Source organism: Mastacembelus armatus, chromosome 12 (assembly GCF_900324485.2).
Source record: "Mastacembelus armatus chromosome 12, fMasArm1.2, whole genome shotgun sequence".
NCBI lineage: Eukaryota > Metazoa > Chordata > Actinopteri > Synbranchiformes > Mastacembelidae > Mastacembelus > Mastacembelus armatus.
Window position 1 is genome coordinate 12,182,196 of NC_046644.1, and position 20,535 is coordinate 12,202,730.

A 20,535-nucleotide genomic window follows, 5' to 3' on the forward strand; every position below is an offset into this window, starting at 1 on the left:
CTACCGCTGTCAGTATATTTACTCAAGGCCATATAAATCACAGCCAAGCATATTCTGCTTTGGATAAGAATAACCTGAAGATCATCACTCACCTATGCTCACCGGACAAACACAAAAGCACACACTTAAGCATAGACAGGCATTGGGGAAAATGTTTGGACTCTTGACATTTAATTGGCTCATAGTTTGGAACAGCACTTTAACCCAATTGTGCATGTAAACACTTAACATTAATGTTATTTCATTCTAGAGTACCATTAATTTATTTTTGAAAGCAAGGTGGTCTTCCTCTTTTCAAAGCACATTACTCCCACCTTGTGGTGAAATATGGTCACTGTCACATTCACTTCTCAAACACTCACAGATGTTAATATAAATAATTTCAGCATGCTAGTAACTGCACCTCACTTGCTTACTGTTATTATTAAATTACTATGGTGATGCATACAGTTTTATGAGCTGGCAGTACCAGATCCCCAAGTGCTGTTGGTTGGAGGACTTTAACTCCAAAAGAAAACAGCACACTGTCATATGCTATACTTAACTTTTAAAGGGACTTTAAAGTTGTAATTGTTTCTGCATTTCTGCATTTTCTTTCACAATCTTCTTGTTGCTCACCTGCAGAACTCCACCTCCAGCTAGACCTAGGAGGTAAATGTGTAATCTAACAGATCATGCTGTAAAATGTACAGCATATCAACAAGCTGCATGCTTTATTAAATGTGGAGCACTCATTGAATAATATATGTTGGCTATTTGTTCTGTGTGTTGGTTGTGTTTACACATGAAAGAAAAAGAAAAAAACACCTTGTTGAATATGACTTGATCAGGTCAATATTTAAAAACCGTTTTGCCAGTAGTTTGAAGCAGTGATCCCACTGATACCCATTATAATACAAACGTTCTGCACATCTGTAGCACCATAATTTCTTCTGTTGATCTGGCTGTACAGAAAACCTGGTGTGGAGCCTGAGAATCACACATCACCTCTGAGCGATGCCAGCAAGAAGCGACTGATTGAGGACACGGAGGATTGGCACCCACGAACCGGCACCTCCCAGTCTCGCTCATTCCGTATCCTGGCTCAGCTCACTGGCACTGAAAATGGTGTGTATCAACCACAGACTTAACACTCTCCAGAGGCTCATTACTTATGTTTTTGTAAGAGTTGAAGCGGGCTGGAAGTAATATTGAGCATATTGTTAGGTTAATCTTGCTTCATATTCCTGTCAGTTTGTTTTCGATCTTTTAAAATACTTTAGGCAGGAGCGGTGAACAGATTTATCCAAGATGACTAATTTTAGACTAATCCTTTGAGGAATGTTTTATTTATAATTGATTTTTTTACTTCCTTGTTTTATGATCATATTTCTTTTATCAAAACTTCATTGCTTCTCTAGATTATGGTCCCTTTAAAAATTGAAGAAAGTTTTCATCACCATATGGTTTAATTTCATTTTTATATTATTGTTTTGACTCTAAGTAACATTAAAGGTTACATGAGATGGCTGTGGCTTTGGGGCTCCCTCCATTCATTGTGTGTGTGTGTGTGTGTGGATCTGTGGGATCTGTTTTACTTAAAACAAAATGACATTTACAGCAACTCAGTTTATTAAAAGGAAGTGAGATGTGTCCTTGACTCCTTTGTGAAATGATGTTACCAGACTGTTGTGGAATATGTGATATGCTTTGAAGATTTTATTTATGTTCAGCCTCCCTGGTGTTTTTTGCAGCTGTGAACAATTTGGAGAGTCATGCAGTTGGTCTGCTCATTCAATTCTTACCATGACAAGATTAAGCTGGTGCAGTGACAGAGCTGCCACCAGTAGCAGTTCATATTCTTACTGATCATTTACTGTACATTTTCTTCAATTTCTGTCTTTTCACTGATGTATTTTTCCCTTACTGTTGCAGAGCAAGTTCCAGAGAACACTGGAAAGAAGTAAGTGGTTGGTGGTTTTTAATCTAATTCAATTTGGTATGTGTATCTTTTTCTCATCTGTTTTACATATTGTATATAATGTATCTGTTTTAGCAATGATGTTCTTACTGTTAGTCGTGTCATGATCATAGTCGTTTCAATGTACTGGGAGCCTGTGATTCACAGTGAAGCCCTAATTTCCTGATCTTATGGTTCAGCAGTATCATGCTTAATTTAAGGTTTAATTTGGAGAGACCACATTGAGAGCTCTCAAAGAAGGACGGTTGAGGGGAGACAGCCAAAGACTCAACATAGGCTGTAATTACTACTGATGCTCTGAGTCTTAAGTCGAAATAATCTGCAGTAAATGCAGTCTGTCCCCTGTACCAGATCCCCAACCAATCAGTGTGTCACTCACTGGAAACTGTGGGTAATTAAGTGATATTTTGGGTAATAGCACCACTGCCAGAAGGAGATTTCTACTCCTTCTGTTGGAGAGATTTAAGTTCAGAGCTTCTGTATGTATTTCCAGCTGTGCATTTTCTATGACTTGCAATCTTTCTATCTTTCATTCCTGTGTATCTTATACCTTTATTCTCCTATCCTTATCTATTTGCTATTTTGCTATTTTCTTTTTTCTCTTCTGTCTTATGGGGAAAATCAGAGCGAACAAGTTGGACCCAGAAGTTATAGGACACAAGTACAACAAGCTGAGAGACTGGCATCATGACGTTTCAGCACGAGTGTTAAATGTGCAATAGACAAGGGTTTGTTTTGTTTTGTTTAAAGCTTTATTTATTTTATTTTGATCAGTATTAAACTTACATTGCCACCTTTTGCACATTAACATTGTTACAGCCCACTAGTAATTAATTTTTCAATTTTAAACAAAGTTAGTAAAAAGTGAATGAAAAACAAACCCTATTAGTAGACATTCTTATCTTCCAGTTATATCCAATTAGATTTCATGATTAGTTTTTAAATTTGAATGCATGCATATATAAATGTGTGCTTTAAATTGCAGCATAGTATAGTGTGACATATGTACTTCTCTTTAGTACATGTTATCCAAGCCCCCACTTTCCTCTGCACATTCTGTAATCCTATACTTAATTTTTTTTGTGCATGTATTTGTATCTTCTTGCTGCATTTTTCATACTAACCAAAGAAGTTTCATTCATCAGCTTTTGATGATTTTACCTCAATAAACTTTTCCTCCTTACTGCTGTTGCTTATTTATTAATGATTCTTTCCATCCGTTCGTCTTGCCTCGCAGAAAAAAGTGAAGTTGCCAATTAAAAATTTCCAGTAGTTGAAGATCCATCACATGAAGGTATTAGGCAAAGGTGTTACTCCAAGAACAATGAAATATCACTTTGTTTTGTTTCAGTCAATAGCTCTCAGCCTCATAAATGGGTTTTTGTCAAGTAACATTCAAAGGCCTGATTAATAATTAAGTGTTTATTAGAAATTAATGATTTGTATTCGGAGCTCCGATTTCAGATCAATTTATTGTCAACATGTCACTAAAGCAATGCATCCATTGATGCTGGTACATTTACATGTGTGTGATATAAGACCAGTGGATGATATTATAAAAGTTGACAGATCAAGTCAAATTCTGAAAATCAGTTATAAAGGATTGTACTGCATTTTTTTTGTTCTGGTTCTTGTGTCATTCAAACAAGAAATACACAGACTGGATCAGAGAAGCAGCTGTAGCAGTTGTAACTGTAACAGTCTGTGGCTGACAGCACATTCAGTTCTGTTGTTAGTAACAAACAGTATGATGTGGCAAAACAACCAAAGAGCTTCAAGTTGACAAATTATTTAGATGTTGGTGTTCACCCCAGTATCTTAGAGCAGCAAAAGTGACTATATGATTGTTGTTGAATGATTTATTTGTCTGTGTGGTTATTCTGGAGTTTCAGTGCTCTGGTATTCCTATTATTATATAGTGAAATTCAGAAATTGAGAAAAGTATGTAACATTGTCAACCATTATGGTGTCCTGACCACACGAAGCTATCAACTTGAAATGAAAACTGTAAAACTTTTTAAGAGCTGGTGACAACCTCTTATTTTGTAGCTCTTAACATATATATATATATATATAATATATATATATATATATATATATATATATATATATATATATATACATATACATACATGTAACACTTCACTACCATGAGGAAAAACACCACCTCTGCCTCACAGAGTCTGTCTACCAAATAAATAAATAAATACAAAAGCGAAAACCATTAGTTTACACTGGCTGAAGAAATAGCAGTGCTTTGAACAGAAGTTAAACTAATACAGTACACTGTATGGATATGTGTGTGTTTGTATTTATGCGTCTGTTGCTCTGGGTTATTATTTATATGAAGCATGTATATCTGTTTCCTAGTGAGGCGGTTGACAAAACCACTCCCATTGTGCACACATCACCTGCAGCAAAAACATATTCCAAATCTGCAGCTGCACCCAGGAATGGCAACGTTGTTCCTGCTTCCACATTTAAGACCCCTGCAGCCCAGAACAAGCCTGGAGGTCCAACAGGTGCAGTAACGCACACAGCAATTCAAATGAACTTCTGTTATTTATTTTTGTTTTTCACTTAAATGTTTACGGCACCGCTTCTGCCATGGATGTAATATTAGATGTAGTTGCTTCTTTTAGCCTACAGAGGGCATCTTAGTTCTTCCATGCCACTACAGCAAAGGCATTAACATTTATTGCAGGTTTAATGCCTGACACTAAGCCATTTAAGATTATGGGTTCTATAAAACCAGAGTTATTTCATTAATGAGCTCAGAATATTACATTTTCTTAACATTACCTTCGTTAAATAGAGAATTATGTAATTTATTTGAAGGCTGCTTTGTAAGTATAGACCTCCAGTTGGTCACAGTAAATATTTGCTGAAAGGCATCAGTCAGGGGTCATTATTAGGAATACTAAGCTACTAAGCCAAGTATGTACTCATACATGAACAGATGCACTATGTGCCCTGATGTGTTGCCCTAGAGGCTTTTTAAAGAAATGGCTTCTAAAAAGTGCCATTGGGAGAGAGAAGGAGAAGACACAGTTAGTCCTCTGTTGGCTGTGTTAATAGTCAGATTAGAACATACTTAAGTCCAGGTAAACAAGCACCTATGTTATTGTGGTCATGAGGATATGAGCTGTGTATCTGAAATCTGCAATGTGACCTTTTTTAAATTCATTTAGGCCGCATATGTTAAAAAAGCAAACAATCAATAACCAATTTTAAATATGCTACAGCCAACCATATTAACATTGTATACATACAGTAGAGCCTTTAATCAATTACACACATAGTTTGTCTCCTAGTGTGACTCCTATGCTTCCTCTCCATCTCCCCGTCTCCGTCTTTAGCCAGAAAGAACAACCAAAGCTGAGATTTGCAGTCCTGCTGTGATCCAGTTTGAATATCTTTTCATGCTGATTTTTTTCCCCCTTATCTTCCTTATACAGCATGACAGAAAAGGCAAACTCACAAATGTATCTTTCATTTTCTGTCCTATTTAATAAAGCTCAACCCTCAATCTTTGCTGATGCCAAAGAATTCATTTAGAATTTTTGCCCCTGCTGACAGCTTATTACCATCCACCCCACTGCACCAGCTTTCACACAGACAAGGTCATATGGTGACACTGAAAAATATTTAGATTTCAGTGTACTTATCTGCTTCAATATTGTGTTTAATGTTACGAAAAAAATATTATTTTTGTCAAACATAACTTAATAAATAATTGATGCTAAATCATGAGTCCTCATGCACCTGCATTTCGTTTGCTAAATGTTCAGGCTTTATTGGGTACATGATACAGGATTGCCTCTATTTGATTTGGAAAGTGCAAAAACATCACAGACATCAGCGTAGTGCCCTCAGTGGTTGCTACGCTTATGCTCAGGTCTGCTAGACACTTCGGACAATATTAGTTAACCAACAATTAACAGTGAAACATACCATTTTTCTAAATTTTTTTTTATCTCCATTCAGAAGTTATGCCTCTTTCTTCTTATTAAGCCCATTACTCACTCTGCCAGTGTCCCAATCTGTTTATTTAGTTTGTTTGCTTACTGTTACAAAGACATTTAGAGGACACTTGTTCTTTGACCTCCAAAGTCTTTGATAACAGTGCTCTCTTTCAGTAGTATCTGTCCCCAGTCTCCATTCCCCTGAGCGCTCCCTCTGAGGGCAGCCAGCACTGACCTCCATACTGGAAGGAGAAGGAAAAACCGTGCATCCTCTCCACATGTTCAGAGATGAGAAGAGGGGGATTATTTTTCCAGGTGTCTCCTCTGACCCTGGGAATGTGTTGTTTCCCTGAGTGGGAAAAAAATGATATCTTGTCTGTAGAGGGTGGGGTGGCTCTGTCCGACCCAGCCGATGTTAGAGATCATCCAATAATTCCCATTCATTATTTCACAGCACACAGCTAAACTTTGTAGATCTGTTCTGGTCAAGTAATACTAAGGAATGAGTGGAGAAAGTAGTTGACTGGTAGAGGAAAACTACAGTTCTTACTGTAAGCAGTTTGTTACTTGTTTTCATTACTGTTTATTAATATACAACTCAATAAGCTACATTTTCTCTAATACAGCACTTTATCTAATGCCCATAATGGTGCAGCTATTTTTTCCATTGGAATACTGACTCTTTATGTTCCCTGCTTGTTTAGGTTTTCCTAAGGGTGGGGCAGCTCCTTCGCTTGGCAAAGTTACCAACGCTGTTCCCAAAGGCCCAGACCGCCCCACCCCACAGCCACATCCACAGGACCTTAACTCTCTGGTGCAGAGGGCTGAGCACATCCCAGCTGGCACACGCACCCCAATGTGCAACAAGTGTAACAAAGTCATCAGGTAACTAGCATCAGAAAAACAACATTTAAACCTGCATTTACAAGAACCTTTAAACAATTCAAACATTTCAGTGATTAATAAACAAGAGTGTGAATTTCTATATAACTTAAAAACTTTAGTAGATGGATGTTTTTATAAATACTCTGCCCCTTGCTTGTTCTAACTAGGGGCCCATTCCTTGTGGCCATGGGCATGTCATGGCATCCAGAGGAATTCAACTGCTCTCACTGCCACTCCTCCCTGGCAGAGCATGGATTTGTGGAGGAAAAGGGGCAGGTGTACTGTGAACGTTGCTATGAGCAGTTCTTTGCTCCCACCTGTGCCCGCTGCCACCAGAAGATTCTGGGGGTGAGCTGCAAAAGTCTTCCTTACTTTATTGTTATTGAAACCTCTTACTTTACTAATAATATAAACAGGATTGACTGTTCTAGCCAGATTACTATCTGTTCCTATATTAAAACTAAAATTCATGCATACAATATGCTCTTTCAGTCGGTCCTAACACATTAGGAGTCTTCAGTGGGAATTTTGATTTAAAACATACAGGACACATAGATATTATTGCCTGTTTAATATTAAAGTGTCAAAAAATCATCTAAAGAATAATAATAGGAAAATAATATAATCCCAAGTCTAAACATTGAAGCACTTCAGATATTTGAAAAATATATCTGATCACATTATGATTATGTGACATTTACTTCAAGCTTTTCATCATTTGTTTTTTCTGTTATCTCTGCAGGAAGTGATGAATGCCCTGAAGCAAACCTGGCATGTGTCCTGTTTTGTCTGTACTGCTTGCCAACAGCCAATCAGAGGCAACATGTTTCATATGGAGGATGGACAACCATACTGTGAAAAGGGTACAATAGCAACTGCCCTGATAAAACATGGAGTATGATATTTTAAAGAAATCCTTGTGTGCAAACATACATACATTTTATCAATGTTTTGTTTACACAGACTACTACATCATGTTTGGGACCAACTGTCATGGCTGTGACTTCCCCATTGAAGCAGGGGACAAATTCCTGGAGGCACTAGGATTCACCTGGCATGACACATGCTTTGTGTGCACGGTAGGTCCAGGAGACAACAGTATTGATAAAATCATGTGAATAACAACAACGCTCAGTATATGTGTCTCTTTCCACAGGTCTGCTCTACTAATCTAGAAGGTCAGCCATTCTTCTCCAAAAAAGATAAGCCTTTGTGTAAGAAACATGCCCACACGGTCAACATCTGAATCTTCTCTATGAATATCAATGAAAGAGGGCAACTCTGTCAGTTTACAACAATGCGTATTTCACTCTGATATAACTCTCTAACTCTGACGTTGTGTGAGACTAACATTGGGTCAAAGGTTCCACTGTAAGCTTTATGTTTGTGTTAATATTGTTTTAATTTGCATTTGCAATTTTTTTTTTTTTTTTTTTGGAATGAAAATACAGGTATACATTTGAATACACTGTTAGCCCCCTGCCAGCTCTAAATCTGGGCTTTTGCTTTGTGCTCTTGATGAACATTTTTGTTTCACACACAATAGGAAATTTGGTACTGCAGTGACCTACTGAGGCCCTTGGTGGGGTCAAATATAAGAAAAATATATTCGCAATAAGAAGACTTAGCAAATGGCCTTCAGAATAAAAAGGGGAAAGTGTATTATTAATATTACTATTTTTTTTATTGTTTTAAAACAATGTGGTATTTAATCATTCCCAACAAAGGACCACACAACATATACAGCAGTAAACTTGTTCTGTTTGCAATTAATGCATAAAAATGATGAGGACAGAGTTTAGCCCAGATCAAGCATTCATGCTTTATGAATATTTTGTATTGCCTATAAATCAGGATCAAAATGCAGTGAATACCCACATGAAACTACTTCAGCTAGTATCTAATTAAACTATTTGCTGGAATTGAAGGGGAATGAATACAAATTCTGTGTTGGTTGATTTGATTACTTCTATACTCTGTGTTCTTTATTCTTTTTATTGAACATCAAGGAACTGAAACTTCAACTGCGGCAGTGTTTATGCAATGTTCTACCCATGGGGACTTTGTTGTGGAGTCTATTTGCTCTCACTCATAATGTTTTTTGTTCTGTTTTGGTAGAAACTGCTCAGTTAACATGAAATCATTCTAATATATATAAAGTCTTGCACAATTTCTATGTATAGAAAATGTGTATTAGAAAAGCATTCCCACTTTCATTTGAAATAAAAAAAAAGGGTTCAAGAATGAATTTGTGAATAATGAATAATTATTTTAATAATATTTAAAGTTTGTGAGCATGTGAGGACTGTAGCTCTGTCTTATCCCAATCTTAAATAATGGCTGATTCAAGAGCATCTCTTCCTACTGCAAATATCCTGTTTTTCTTTTTGACAGTCTTGTCAATACATAGAAAACTTTACAGGTAAGAAGTGATGGACTGTGCCTCTTAAGTGTTTTATAAATCTGTTGCTGTTAATTATTTAGTATAGTTTCATAGGCAGGCAAGACCAACATTAGCTGCCTCATTCACTTCATATGCAGTTAGAGAGGAAAGAAACAACACCCACCTGGAACACAGACACTTGTTCGTTATATTATTGTTATTATTCTTATATGTTCTGGTTACATCGTTTAGAAATGACTGACAAACAGTGTTTGGAGTTATTATTGGGAGTGTTGTAAGTTTAACGCGGACAGAAAAGAGCTGAGAGCACTGATGTGCACTTCTGTCAGACCTCGGGGGTGGGCGCTGTGCGCAGCACACACCAGATTTAATAACCAGCCTCAAATAACCCGTGGTGCACTTGGAAAACTCCGCCACAACACGGAGGAACACATGCTAATCAAGAGACCACAGCTGAACTCTAATCAAGACAAACCAGGATCGTGCGGATCCGGTTTCAAAGCGAGAAGGACGCGGTGGGTAAGTTTGCTTTGTGTTAGTTTTGTCGTTGCGCACAGTGAGCTGCTGCAGAATAATCCTAGTGGTTATTAAGATTTCCTCGCTGAAACCAGAGGTCTCAATTTGTTTTTACGCGATTGCTGCTCATTAGAAATTACTGAAGTGCTTCTTTTGCTGCCTGCACTGAGTTTGGATGCCAGGGGCAGCTGTGGGGCGATCAGCGGGACCCCTGTCTGTGTTACTGATATATGACGATGACGATGATGATGATGATGGTGATAATGATGCTTATCAGTAACTGGTGCCATGATCTCAGCTCAGTGCATCTTAATGTTATAAGAATAGCGCGTCTTTATTCCATCAGAATGAGATGCAGCTGAGATAGATTGAATTAACTGACAGTGATCTGATCATCGAGCTGCTGAACAAAACAGTTTAAGCAAAGTATGATGATGATGATGATGATGATGATGATTTATGTAATCTCCTAATGCAAATATGAAACTTAACTTGTCCATGTTGGTTTGAAAGTTCAATTATCATTTTCAGGACACCTGCTGATAAAGATCATGTGATATCTTTGAAAGCTTCTACATGGGCCTCTTAGGGAGACTCAGGGAGTCTTGATGTGCTTATTTGTTAGTTGGGATTCAGATTATAGCCATCGAGTCAGGGGAAGTTAAATTTACAGTGTGCAGGGCAGGAAAAAAAAAGGCATCATATGAATGAGAGTATCATCCTTACACCCTCTGTGTGTTGATATCTGGCAACAAGCTAAAGACATCATTGTCAGTCAGTGTACAGTGGCATAGGGTCAATGGCAACATTTAACAGTTCAGTGCATGGCACACTTGGTGCCGTGCAGTTGATCACTGAGCCTCAGTGACATCACTGAGGTGAAATGTTTACATCAGCACCTGAGATCCCAGAGACGTCTGAGCACAACCTGCCGTACGTCAGGCAGGTCTGTGGCGTTGTCTGTGAACTCCCTACAGGACAGAGAAGCTCATTCAGGCCGAGCTGAGTGAATGTTTTTTAGGTAATGTTAAACACACAGAGAGCAATCAAACCGCCACCCACCACCCAGTCCTAGCACTGGCTCTGCCGCTGGCAGGAGGAACGCCTGTCATTAGGCTTACACGATGTGGATGGCATTTCAAGTGAGGGTGCATGGCAAAGCAGCACTTTGTGGTCTACCACAGACTTAAACTCCATGTGTTGCAGCCTGTTGGACTCTCTAGCGCTGTTGGCTTTAGTTGACTTTGTGTTAAAACCAATGTACCTCTTGTAGGGCCCAATTATAGCAGCAGCATGAAGGCAGGGTCTGTTTGTTAAAATGCCTGTAAGCTGGACTGTATGTTTTCTAATGGTGACTTATATTAATCATAAAAAGTTAAAAATGTACACTAAACAGCACTCTGCACACCCAACTATACGGGTGAAGCACCCACATTTAAAAGTATATATATATAATTTATTTGAAGTATTGGATTTTAAGCACATGTGGTACTCTGCCTTTAATCCTTTACATGTATCACAAAAAAGAATGCTGAGATAGAGATAGTGTGCAGAGAATATCAACTTCTCTTAGAAACTATTGCACATTTGAGCATACCTGCAGCCTTAAACACAGACACATACACTCTTGGATGCAAATACACTCATAAACAAACACTCCCGATCTAGGCAGATATTCATGGGTTTGTCTACAGGACTAAACTTAGCAAGCTGTGACCCCTCACCCCAGTTTCCTCTCTTTTAATTACAGGAAGCACGGTCAGCGAATCAGAGCAGAGATATTTGCTGCATATTAACAAACCCAATAGGAGCTGTATTTGAGAATATCACAGATAGAGGAGCCTTCAGGTTTGCAATACCTTGTTGAAAGTTTTGAGTTTATCAACTAACACTTCAGCTTTATGGAGTCCGTCATGTAATTCATGCACAGTGACTGTCAATCAGCAAATTGTGGAACTGTGGAATACCGAGAGACAAACTGTCAGTCTCAGATATATTTTGCTCGACGTGTTTTCCAGCTGTCGGAGAACTATATTTTTTCATGATTTCCTTTTGATTCTTTTCCTTTTGAGGAACTCATATCAAGGCTTTCCATAGCTATGACTTTTCCACCTGTCATTGACTGTGATTTGTGCCAGTGGTTGCTGTTCTTCCACAATAACACTTTATACTGTATGTTCCATTCACACCCATACATACCAAAGGAAAGACAGCGACACTTCTTATTTTCTTTGTAACAGCAAAACTGTCGACACAGATGCTTTCTGGGATGCAGGCCTGTGCCTGTGCTTGCATTTATTCCAGATAGCCTCATCCCTCTCTGGAGGATACATAGAGCGACTGGATGGTAATTGAAGTTTGTTCAAGTAAAGGTTGAAATTCAGTTTTGAGATGAACTAATTATGATCACTGGTACTCCTCTGGCTCCCTTCAGCTGATCTTGATCCACTTAGGAGGAATGTTTTCAGGTGTAATTCTTCACTGGCTCTATGGATTAATTAGATGACCAGAGCTACAGTAGATACCCAAATCACTGGTTCATCTATGGAGACCGATGAAAGAAAAAGGCAAACAGGAATTATTTAAAGGTTCAAGCCGCTCTGTTTTTTGCCTCGAAGGTCAGCAACCATGTGAGAGAAAGCCGACATCCTGTTATTAGAAGAGAGGAACAGAGGGGCAGGAAAAAAAAAAGATGGGGAAAGAGGTACAGGATGAGTGGGGTGGTGATTGAAGATCGAAGAACAGAAGAGGATAGGGGTTACTTTGCATGATTGGATGAAAGTCAAAGTGGGGGAAATGATCAGAGTTTGAAATTCAGTCTCAGTGCTCTAGATTATAAATGGTAGACATATGAGCTGCTTCTATTAACTCTTGTTTTTTTCCTTCCAGAAAACGGCGAGCACTGACTCTTGCTGGATGCACTGACAGGATGCTTTCTGATGTATGTTTGAATGGTGAGTCAGATTCTCAGACCATCTATATCTACTTGACACAACTGTTTTTTTTTTTTTGTTTTTGTTTTTTATCATCTTTAGAGAAATTCTTGACTAAATGACATAATACACATTGATCTTCACTTTCTTGATAGTAAAACTGACATGTACCAATGAATGTAAACTCTCATATGTGCTTTCGGGTGGTTTCACGTAGTGCTCCAGACTGGTAACACTGAAGAAAGTGAAATCCAAAGCTGAATGCTGTATTGATCAAAGACAGACAAAGATAGTGTTGATGCTTCTAAAGCAGAGGTAGTTTGTGGCAGGGCTGAATCTGTGTGTGTGTTCAGATTGCAGTGCTGTCTTGGCAGCAATTTGCCCCCAAAGTGGCGAGCTAATTGACTTTCTGCTGAGCATGTGGATGGCTATGTAAAATAAACCACGATGACTCTAATAGAATCCTGTTTTTTTTTTTTTGTTTTTCTTTTTTTTCTACTAAAGTATCAGGCTAGACACAGGCTCAGTGTACTGACTGCAGTGGTGGAAATGAATGAGATCAACATCTGATAGAGTTCAGTACATTTTAGAAACTCTCAGAAGCTTTAATTTCACCTGAGTGTTTTACCAGTAGAAGCCCTGGACTCGTGAATGTATATGAATGATGAAATATTGTGATCTAACAATTCATCTTGTAATTACTACCACAGTTTTGCTGATTTATGTAGCAGATTTAAATGTTTTCTTTCTAGAAAAAATTTTTTAGCCTTTCTACTATAGAGAAATTTTAGACATTCATCAGGAAACGTATTACAGTCATCGACCACACCATGGATATGCTATATATCTGAATTGGCACTCTACAATGGTGAGCAGGACTGCTACATTGTTTAATGAGCATTCCTTTGACATTAAGCAATAAACTTGCCACTACAGGACCGTTCATAAACAGTGAAATATGCTGACACAGCTCCAACTCAGAGCAATGGTATACGATCAGGAGCTGAAGCCATGCAGGTTGTAAAAAAAAAACAAAAAAAACTGTGTTGCCATACCCAGAAAGGATGGCATTATCCTTTATACGGTGACCCCGGCAGGAAAGTAAAGCGGGCTGAAGCCCAGCAAAGGTTTCAGCTGGAGAGTAACTCACACCCGTAAAGAATGTCAAGAATCTGTGTGTTAAAGTTCACACTGTATCACCATCTGCGGCTGGATCCTGGTAAATAAAGGACAGCTGTGTGTGAGCTGATCTGTGTGTGTTTGTGCATCAGTGTGGTCATGTGATCTTTGAGTGTGAAAAATAGGAAATTTAGAGAGAATGAAAATACTGTTCATATATTGCATGGGAAAATCATTTTGCATTCAAATGTTTTTAGAGAATTGTGATCCCGTAAAGCGGTGTACACTGTCTCTCTCACACACACACACACACACACACACACACACACACACACACACACACACACACACACAGACTCAGCACTTCTAACATGCAGACAGGATGTTAGCCCATAATTATGCTCTAACCTGGTGGTGTACTGAAAAAAGGCAGATCAGTCAGACCACCCACAATCACAGCATGTCACCTGTCATCTAGAAGGGAAACTCCCAAGATTCAACACTTCTGCCCAATACCCATCTGTGACTGTGTGTTTTGCTAATGGCTCAAAGTTGCTTGAGTGTGTTTTAATACTGATTTGCACAAGGTTCTGTGTTTCAGCACACTCAAACTCTCCTTTGACAGTTCGGTCTCCTAACAGATGGATCTGAAAATCTTTGTTCTGAATTTTTTAATATGTCTGCTCTACCATTAGACCTTATTCTGCACCATATCTAAATCTGCATTTGAACCTTTGGTTTGTCGGCTAAATAAAAGTGACAGCGAGTGCCACTTAGACTGTGAGAGGAGATGGAGAAACAGATGAAATCAATTTATGTCTTGTTCTTGTTTTTCCTGTTGCTCAGCCTTGTGTTTCTGATGACAGACTGTGAAATTGGTTTCATATGTGTCTGTTTTTTTTTTTTGTTTTTTTTTTTTTCCTTCAGATTTGGGAGAGGGCAGAGGGCATTTAGAGTCATATCTGTGAGGCAGTGTGTGTGCATGGAAATGCGCTGACAATCATAGCTTTGCATTTTCAACCCAGGAGATAGAGGAGGATGAGGAGGCTGCTGCAGCGACGATAAAGAAGAAGCTGGGTTTGCATAGATCATATCAGGTGAGTCCACCCTCGGAGTGGAATCTTTTATCCATGCTAATCCATTAATTAAAGACTCGGTCACATCCTGGAACAAGCAGCACAGAATAGAACATGCTGTGTGTGTGGAGTATTAAAAATCATGTTACCTTAAAGATCACTACAGCAAATAAGAACAGGAACCATGTTAGAGATTTGTCAGCTGTCTGTACAGGAAAAATCTGATGTATTTTAGCCTCCAGTTGAGAGATGCTTGTCGCCCGGTTGCACACTGCGTTATCTGGAAACAAGCTACACACACCCTCTCATGCACAGTGCTACACAACATTGCAATCCCTGTCAGGTTTTGGCTTTGGTCAAAGGATTAGAGCCAACCAAAATAGGTGACAGGTGACAAATACATGTCAGCACTTCATGAAGGACTTTAACATTGGATTAACTAAATTACTATTGCAAACAAAAGGTAAGTCATGTTACTGTAGGTTGCATGTCAGTTTGCAGTAGTTGTTAGCCTCTATTTGTTGTATATGCCTGTGCCTTGTGGGAACCTGCGCCAGCTGTTGTTCTTTGTTAAAACAGTTTGTGTTTGGCATGAGTTGACATGTTTTCCAGACTTTCCCCAGTGACATTTTGAGTGATTTTTTTTTTTTTTTTTTTTTTTTTTTTCCCTGTTTATTTATGACCCACTTCTCTTTCAGTTTCAGCAGAACTAATTTGTTCTCTTTGGACCTCTATTAGGTGTCTTGTGTTACTTTGCAAATATCAACCCACTGATGGTTTTATAGCTACAAATACTAAATTAACTGGCATTCAGCCTAGTATGAGCCACCTTGGTAGCAGTGTTTGTAACTGTGAAGTTACCTCAGTTGTGCGCTTTATTTGGGGTACAGAGGCCTGATGACATCACTGACAGAAAAGTTACAGACATCCCTGAATAAATTGTTTAAGGTTACCTTGAAGCTGGTACATAGGAAAGCAACATTTTCAGTAGCTCAACTGCTTCTGAAAGCTTAGTCAGTGTTTTAGCACTGTATATCTTGTATTATGAATATGGACTATCATCATATTGATTTCACCCATATCAAAGACTTGCTGCAGATACATGGAGCACTATTTTGCTTCCAGGTCTGGCCTCTTCAGTGGCTCTGAGAGCTTTACCCAGAGGCAGGAGAGCTGGATCAGATTACAATAAAAAGAAAGAGCGAGAGTAGCAGCGAGCTAACCTGCTACAGCCTGGATTGTTATTGCAGGTGCTCAAGAGCAGACCCAGCTGTTAATTACCTCTGCGCTGCTACACACATGGAGCAGCAGTCACACATGAATGGCTACATACAAGTGCATGCTTGCATGCCAGGGTACACAGATTAGATAGAAAGTTTCTGGGGATGAAATGCTTTTTTGGCGGGGGGGTTATAGAATCCACTGGTTGAATCTGGTATTTGCTTTGGCCTTTTTTGCTGCATGCATGTTTGAGGTTACTGCAGCCAAAGGCAGACAGCCACATCTGTTCACAGAGCACTGACAGCGTAAAATCCGGAAAATGTGCTTTGTCTGTGCTTTTGAAGGTCACTCCCTGTGTTAGATTAATACATTGTAGCTGAAATTGGTGGTCAGCTGTGGACAGCTGGCATCGCATTTGGCAACCCGATGGATTCTCAGCTCTTGTGAAGAAGAGTTGCGTCACACAAAAGTTACAGTTTGTTAGATTTATTTATTTATTTTTTTAGCAAGCTGCAGTTAGTGACCACTGTTTTACTGTTCTTTGGCTTGTCAACACACATTTATCACATAATCATGTGCTGAAACGGAGAGGGCATTTAATAATCACTGCCTGTAATTACATTTTGATTGAAAAAGCCAATTGAGTAGATGTTAGAGAGGCTAGTCTGTAAGTAATACATATTTTAAATTGAAATTGAATCTGCATTTCAAGTAAAGTGCAGTAGTTTGTTTTAGTGTGTCGCTCCTCTAAATGTTATGATCACTTCCTAAAATCTCATGAGTTTGTGTGCTTGTCTGTCTGCAGGATTATGTGTGTTTGTCAACAGCCGCCTGTTTTTCTCCACCTGAGTAATGTGGCTTTGTACAACAAGACAGTAGAGCCCTTGTACTTTTTCTTAAAGGTCAAGTTTCATTAATAAATGCAGCAACTCTCGCTTGCAAGAAACTGGAAGATAAGTGACGTTTGTCTCCAGTGAGAATGCTCCTGTGTTTATTTTAGTTTTTTTAAAGTGTTGCAAATTAAGCAGTAAGTAATCTTGTGTGGATTGTTCCATGGGTGCACAAGTGAGTGACATGGAAGGGGAGAAGAAGAGAGCTAAGAGGGAAAAATCCTCAAAAGTGAAAATGACTGGAACTCCCAGGGTTTTCAAAACAGAACTCAGGATTTTGTTACACATACCTGGACAACTGAGGGCATGGAAAAACCCCTCCCTGTGTGTACCCATGTGCACATGTACACACATACACACACTCAACAGCTGGACTGGTCAGAGAAATAATAAGAATAATGAAAACAAAATAAAGCAGAGATGACTCCTAGCCAAATGAGCCAGCACGTTTCAGCTTCAGAAATATGCTCTAGTCTGGTCATCAATCACAGACAGGAGGGCCCCAGTCATGTTGACAGATAGAGAGGAGACAGAGGTTTTTTGTTTTTTTGTTTTATTTAATTTTTGCCACTCACTGTATATGGATGGGCTGGTGGCGGATGTGTTCCCAGACCTAACTACAGCTTGAGTAAGGTTTGGTTGTGATTCATCCAAGATATTTAAGCCTGACTAATGAGGAGGCATCACATCAAACCAATGTCAACAACAGAGTAAAGCTAATGGTCCTTCACTTGTCAATAACTGGCATTGTCGGCTGCATGCATATAGGTCTGCCTCACTGCTGTTTTATTTGGCTTCAGTGTGTAAGTTGCAGATCATGAAAACCATCTATATGAGTTCATTGTAGGTATATTCATATGGTGGCTTGACAGTCTACTGGTAACAGTATAGCTACAGGCAGTAAATTGGCCTGAACTAAGGTAAACAGAGGAAAGGGAGACAGACAGTCCTAAGGGGCCAAGCTGGACTTTAGTCCCTAAACTTGAGCCTTTAACTAAGGTTCAGAAGGATGGGGGGGGGATGTAGGGTTGTAAGGCAGGGGTCGTGGATCCTCTGGCAAAGACAAAGCCCCAGGGTTTCTTCTCAAAGATCTAACTTCATCTATGTAAATATGTCTGGAATGACACACTCTGTGTGTGTGTGCGCGCACAAAGTGTACTACATGTGAAACTTACTGATTGTATGTATCTGGGAAAGTGTGGAGGAAGGAGCCTTGGAGATACAAGAATGGTGTTCATATTTATATTTTTGGCGTTCTCAGCCTGGTGGTCGGGACCTCTGAGTGGTATGAGTTCGGGTTTGAGTGTATTCCAATTCATCCTTCATATTCAGCATAGACATGAAAGTAGTGTTGATCTTTCATTTAAATTGCAGCAAAAAAAGCAAGTACTGTAAGCGTTTTATCCATACTGTCAAAGTATTTCTTAAATCATCTTATAGTATAATTTACTGGTGTGCATGAAAATGCAACCACTGTCTGTCATAAATTAGACTTATAGTCAAACTTTGAAGATGCAGTTCTTGAACTGCTTTCGTTCTATTGTTTCACTTGATATGTTACTGGAGAAACCCAAGCAGGCCGTATTTCTCTTGTCCACAGACACTAATTTCCACTGTGGACTCAGTACAAACAGAGTTCATCATTATCCTGATGTTCTCAACCCCCTGTGAGTTGAATCTGTCTCTCACTGCGTCCAATCGTTTCTTCACCCACTGTCCATCTATGTTAGACACAGGGTGAAAGGACAGCTGTCTCTGTGCTTTGTCTTGGTCATTGTGTGCATGCACAAGGAGTCATGTGTGCCTTTGCAATAGATCTGGCATGGCAAATTAATGTTATGTGGTTTATTTGACTGAGTATGCTGTCTCCCTGCTCCGGTCTCTGATCCTGACATTGGACCCAAAAGGGGAATCATCACCAAGGAATTTGGCAGACTTTGATCACAGGTTCTGTCCAGTGAGGGTGCAGGGTTAATGCACTGTGTGAAGAGGAAAGCATGGCACATTCATCTTGTTCTGAAAAATGACTTTTACTTGACACAGATGCACAAACCATACCATCTAGACACTGGACTGTGAATGTGCTTTGTCAGTCAGGCCAAGTGTAAAATCCCCCCAGGGGTCAATTGTCAATCACAAAAACAAAATTGTGCAATACAAAGGACAAATGAGCAGTTATGTGTTCATTGTTCTGCTTGGGCTGCTCTATATTTAATTTGTAGGATTTTAGTTAAAACTTAAACTTAAAGCGAAAAGGCAGTATCAGGTGTGTAAACCAGCACATAAGATAAAGCTGAACAGGGACAGAGGTCCTATAGGAACCTGTAGTAGAGTGGGAGGAAATGACCATTCATCACAGATAGCATGTGATGACATGTCTGACCCTGTGTGCACTTTTCCAGACACATAAAATGCTGCCTGTTAGAGAGACTGGTAGTCTGGATGCCAGACTGCTTCACCTCACATTCCACTGTTTCCACATTTAGTCCCATTTATCTCTCCATCTCATGTGTTTCTTATCTGTATTTTACATTAGCCTTTTCACCTCGAGAATAAATGAGAATTCATTTATTCGAAGTATTGCTTTGTAATGTAATGAAATATAAACTTTTCTGCATTTTGGCAATAGCCTCTGCAAGGCTTGGCACAGACTCTTGATGCATAAGATACAAATGTTCTAAGGGCCACTCAGTATGTCCTCAAGGTTTACTCCTCCGTGGTCTGGCAAAGCCTCCAGCTGAAACAATCGGTGTTAAAAGCGATACAGATATACTAGGCCTTAAGAATATCCAGGGGTAGTCAATAATGTGCCATAGAAAGCTAAGAATGTGCAGGTTTTTATTCAGGTATTGTCTCTCCTGTTGTTTGAATGGGAGTTTACCACTGTATGCAGAGTCTTATTTAAGTCTGTGAATGGGTCCTTGAGACTCATGGCCCTATATACAGCACATAGATCCTTGTTTATGTTTTATTGTCTGGAAACAAATGTTATTAAACAGTAGAGCTGGGGTTTATAGTCAAGTATAGTGAGGGACTCTCATAAACCTCCCTATTGAAGACTCTCTATTTACACATGTACCATACTATATCAGTGAAACCATTAATCCACCACAGCTGGTCAACTGTAAATACAATTAACCCCAGTACTTGTGTAATGTTGATTTTGGGTTTTGTACACTTTCTCACTGACTGCTGGTAGCCAGTGCTCACTGAGGATGACATCATGGGTTTCAGGTTGCCCGCTGTGGCTTCGGTTCCCGGGGGGGCTCAGGGACCCTCAGTGTGGATCTGCTCTGCAGGTCCACGCTTTGAATAGACACCCTCCTTCTGCTCAGATACTCACACACACACTCGACTGACCTCTCTGCCACCTCAGTCTGAGCTCAGAGTTTGTTATTGGCTCTGTTATGATGTGTTGACAGATGAGGTAGATGTGTGTTTCCCCTCTTGTAGATAGTTTGTCAGTTTTGTTTTAAAAGTTGAGAAGTCCTGGAATTAGCTGAGTAAAGACAATAATTTGGCCTAATGGGGGTCTGGTCAGACAGATTGGGATGTTTTTTTAAAAA

General features: G+C 39.3%; 2 protein-coding genes across 6 annotated transcripts in view; both read left to right on the forward strand.

Moving 5' to 3' along the window:
* The window catches only part of pdlim5b (PDZ and LIM domain 5b), a 32,312-nt gene extending 23,254 nt beyond the window's left edge, over positions 1 to 9,058 (forward strand). For 2 of the 3 annotated variants that reach the window (XM_026297424.1, XM_026297427.1), the window contains exons 6-13: positions 953 to 1,107; positions 1,915 to 1,942; positions 4,331 to 4,482; positions 6,630 to 6,810; positions 6,978 to 7,158; positions 7,553 to 7,673; positions 7,774 to 7,889; positions 7,967 to 9,058. In XM_026297424.1, the coding sequence (XP_026153209.1) occupies positions 953 to 1,107; positions 1,915 to 1,942; positions 4,331 to 4,482; positions 6,630 to 6,810; positions 6,978 to 7,158; positions 7,553 to 7,673; positions 7,774 to 7,889; positions 7,967 to 8,056 (1,024 nt within the window). In that variant the 3' untranslated portion in view covers positions 8,057 to 9,058. Of the gene's footprint in view, positions 1 to 624; positions 652 to 952; positions 1,108 to 1,914; positions 1,943 to 4,330; positions 4,483 to 6,629; positions 6,811 to 6,977; positions 7,159 to 7,552; positions 7,674 to 7,773; positions 7,890 to 7,966 lie in introns of all 3 variants that reach the window. The other variant, XM_026297426.1, reaches the window with a different exon arrangement.
* A 558-nt stretch (positions 9,059 to 9,616) lies between these two features.
* The window catches only part of bmpr1bb (bone morphogenetic protein receptor, type IBb), a 40,126-nt gene continuing 29,207 nt past the window's right edge, over positions 9,617 to 20,535 (forward strand). Inside the window, exons 1-3 of one of the 3 annotated variants that reach the window (XM_026298090.2) lie at positions 9,617 to 9,733; positions 12,620 to 12,684; positions 14,808 to 14,879. The gene's annotated coding sequence lies outside the window, so the exon portion shown is untranslated. The remainder of the gene's footprint in view (positions 9,734 to 12,619; positions 12,685 to 14,807; positions 14,880 to 20,535) is intronic. The other 2 variants (XM_026298092.2, XM_026298091.2) reach the window with 2 other exon arrangements.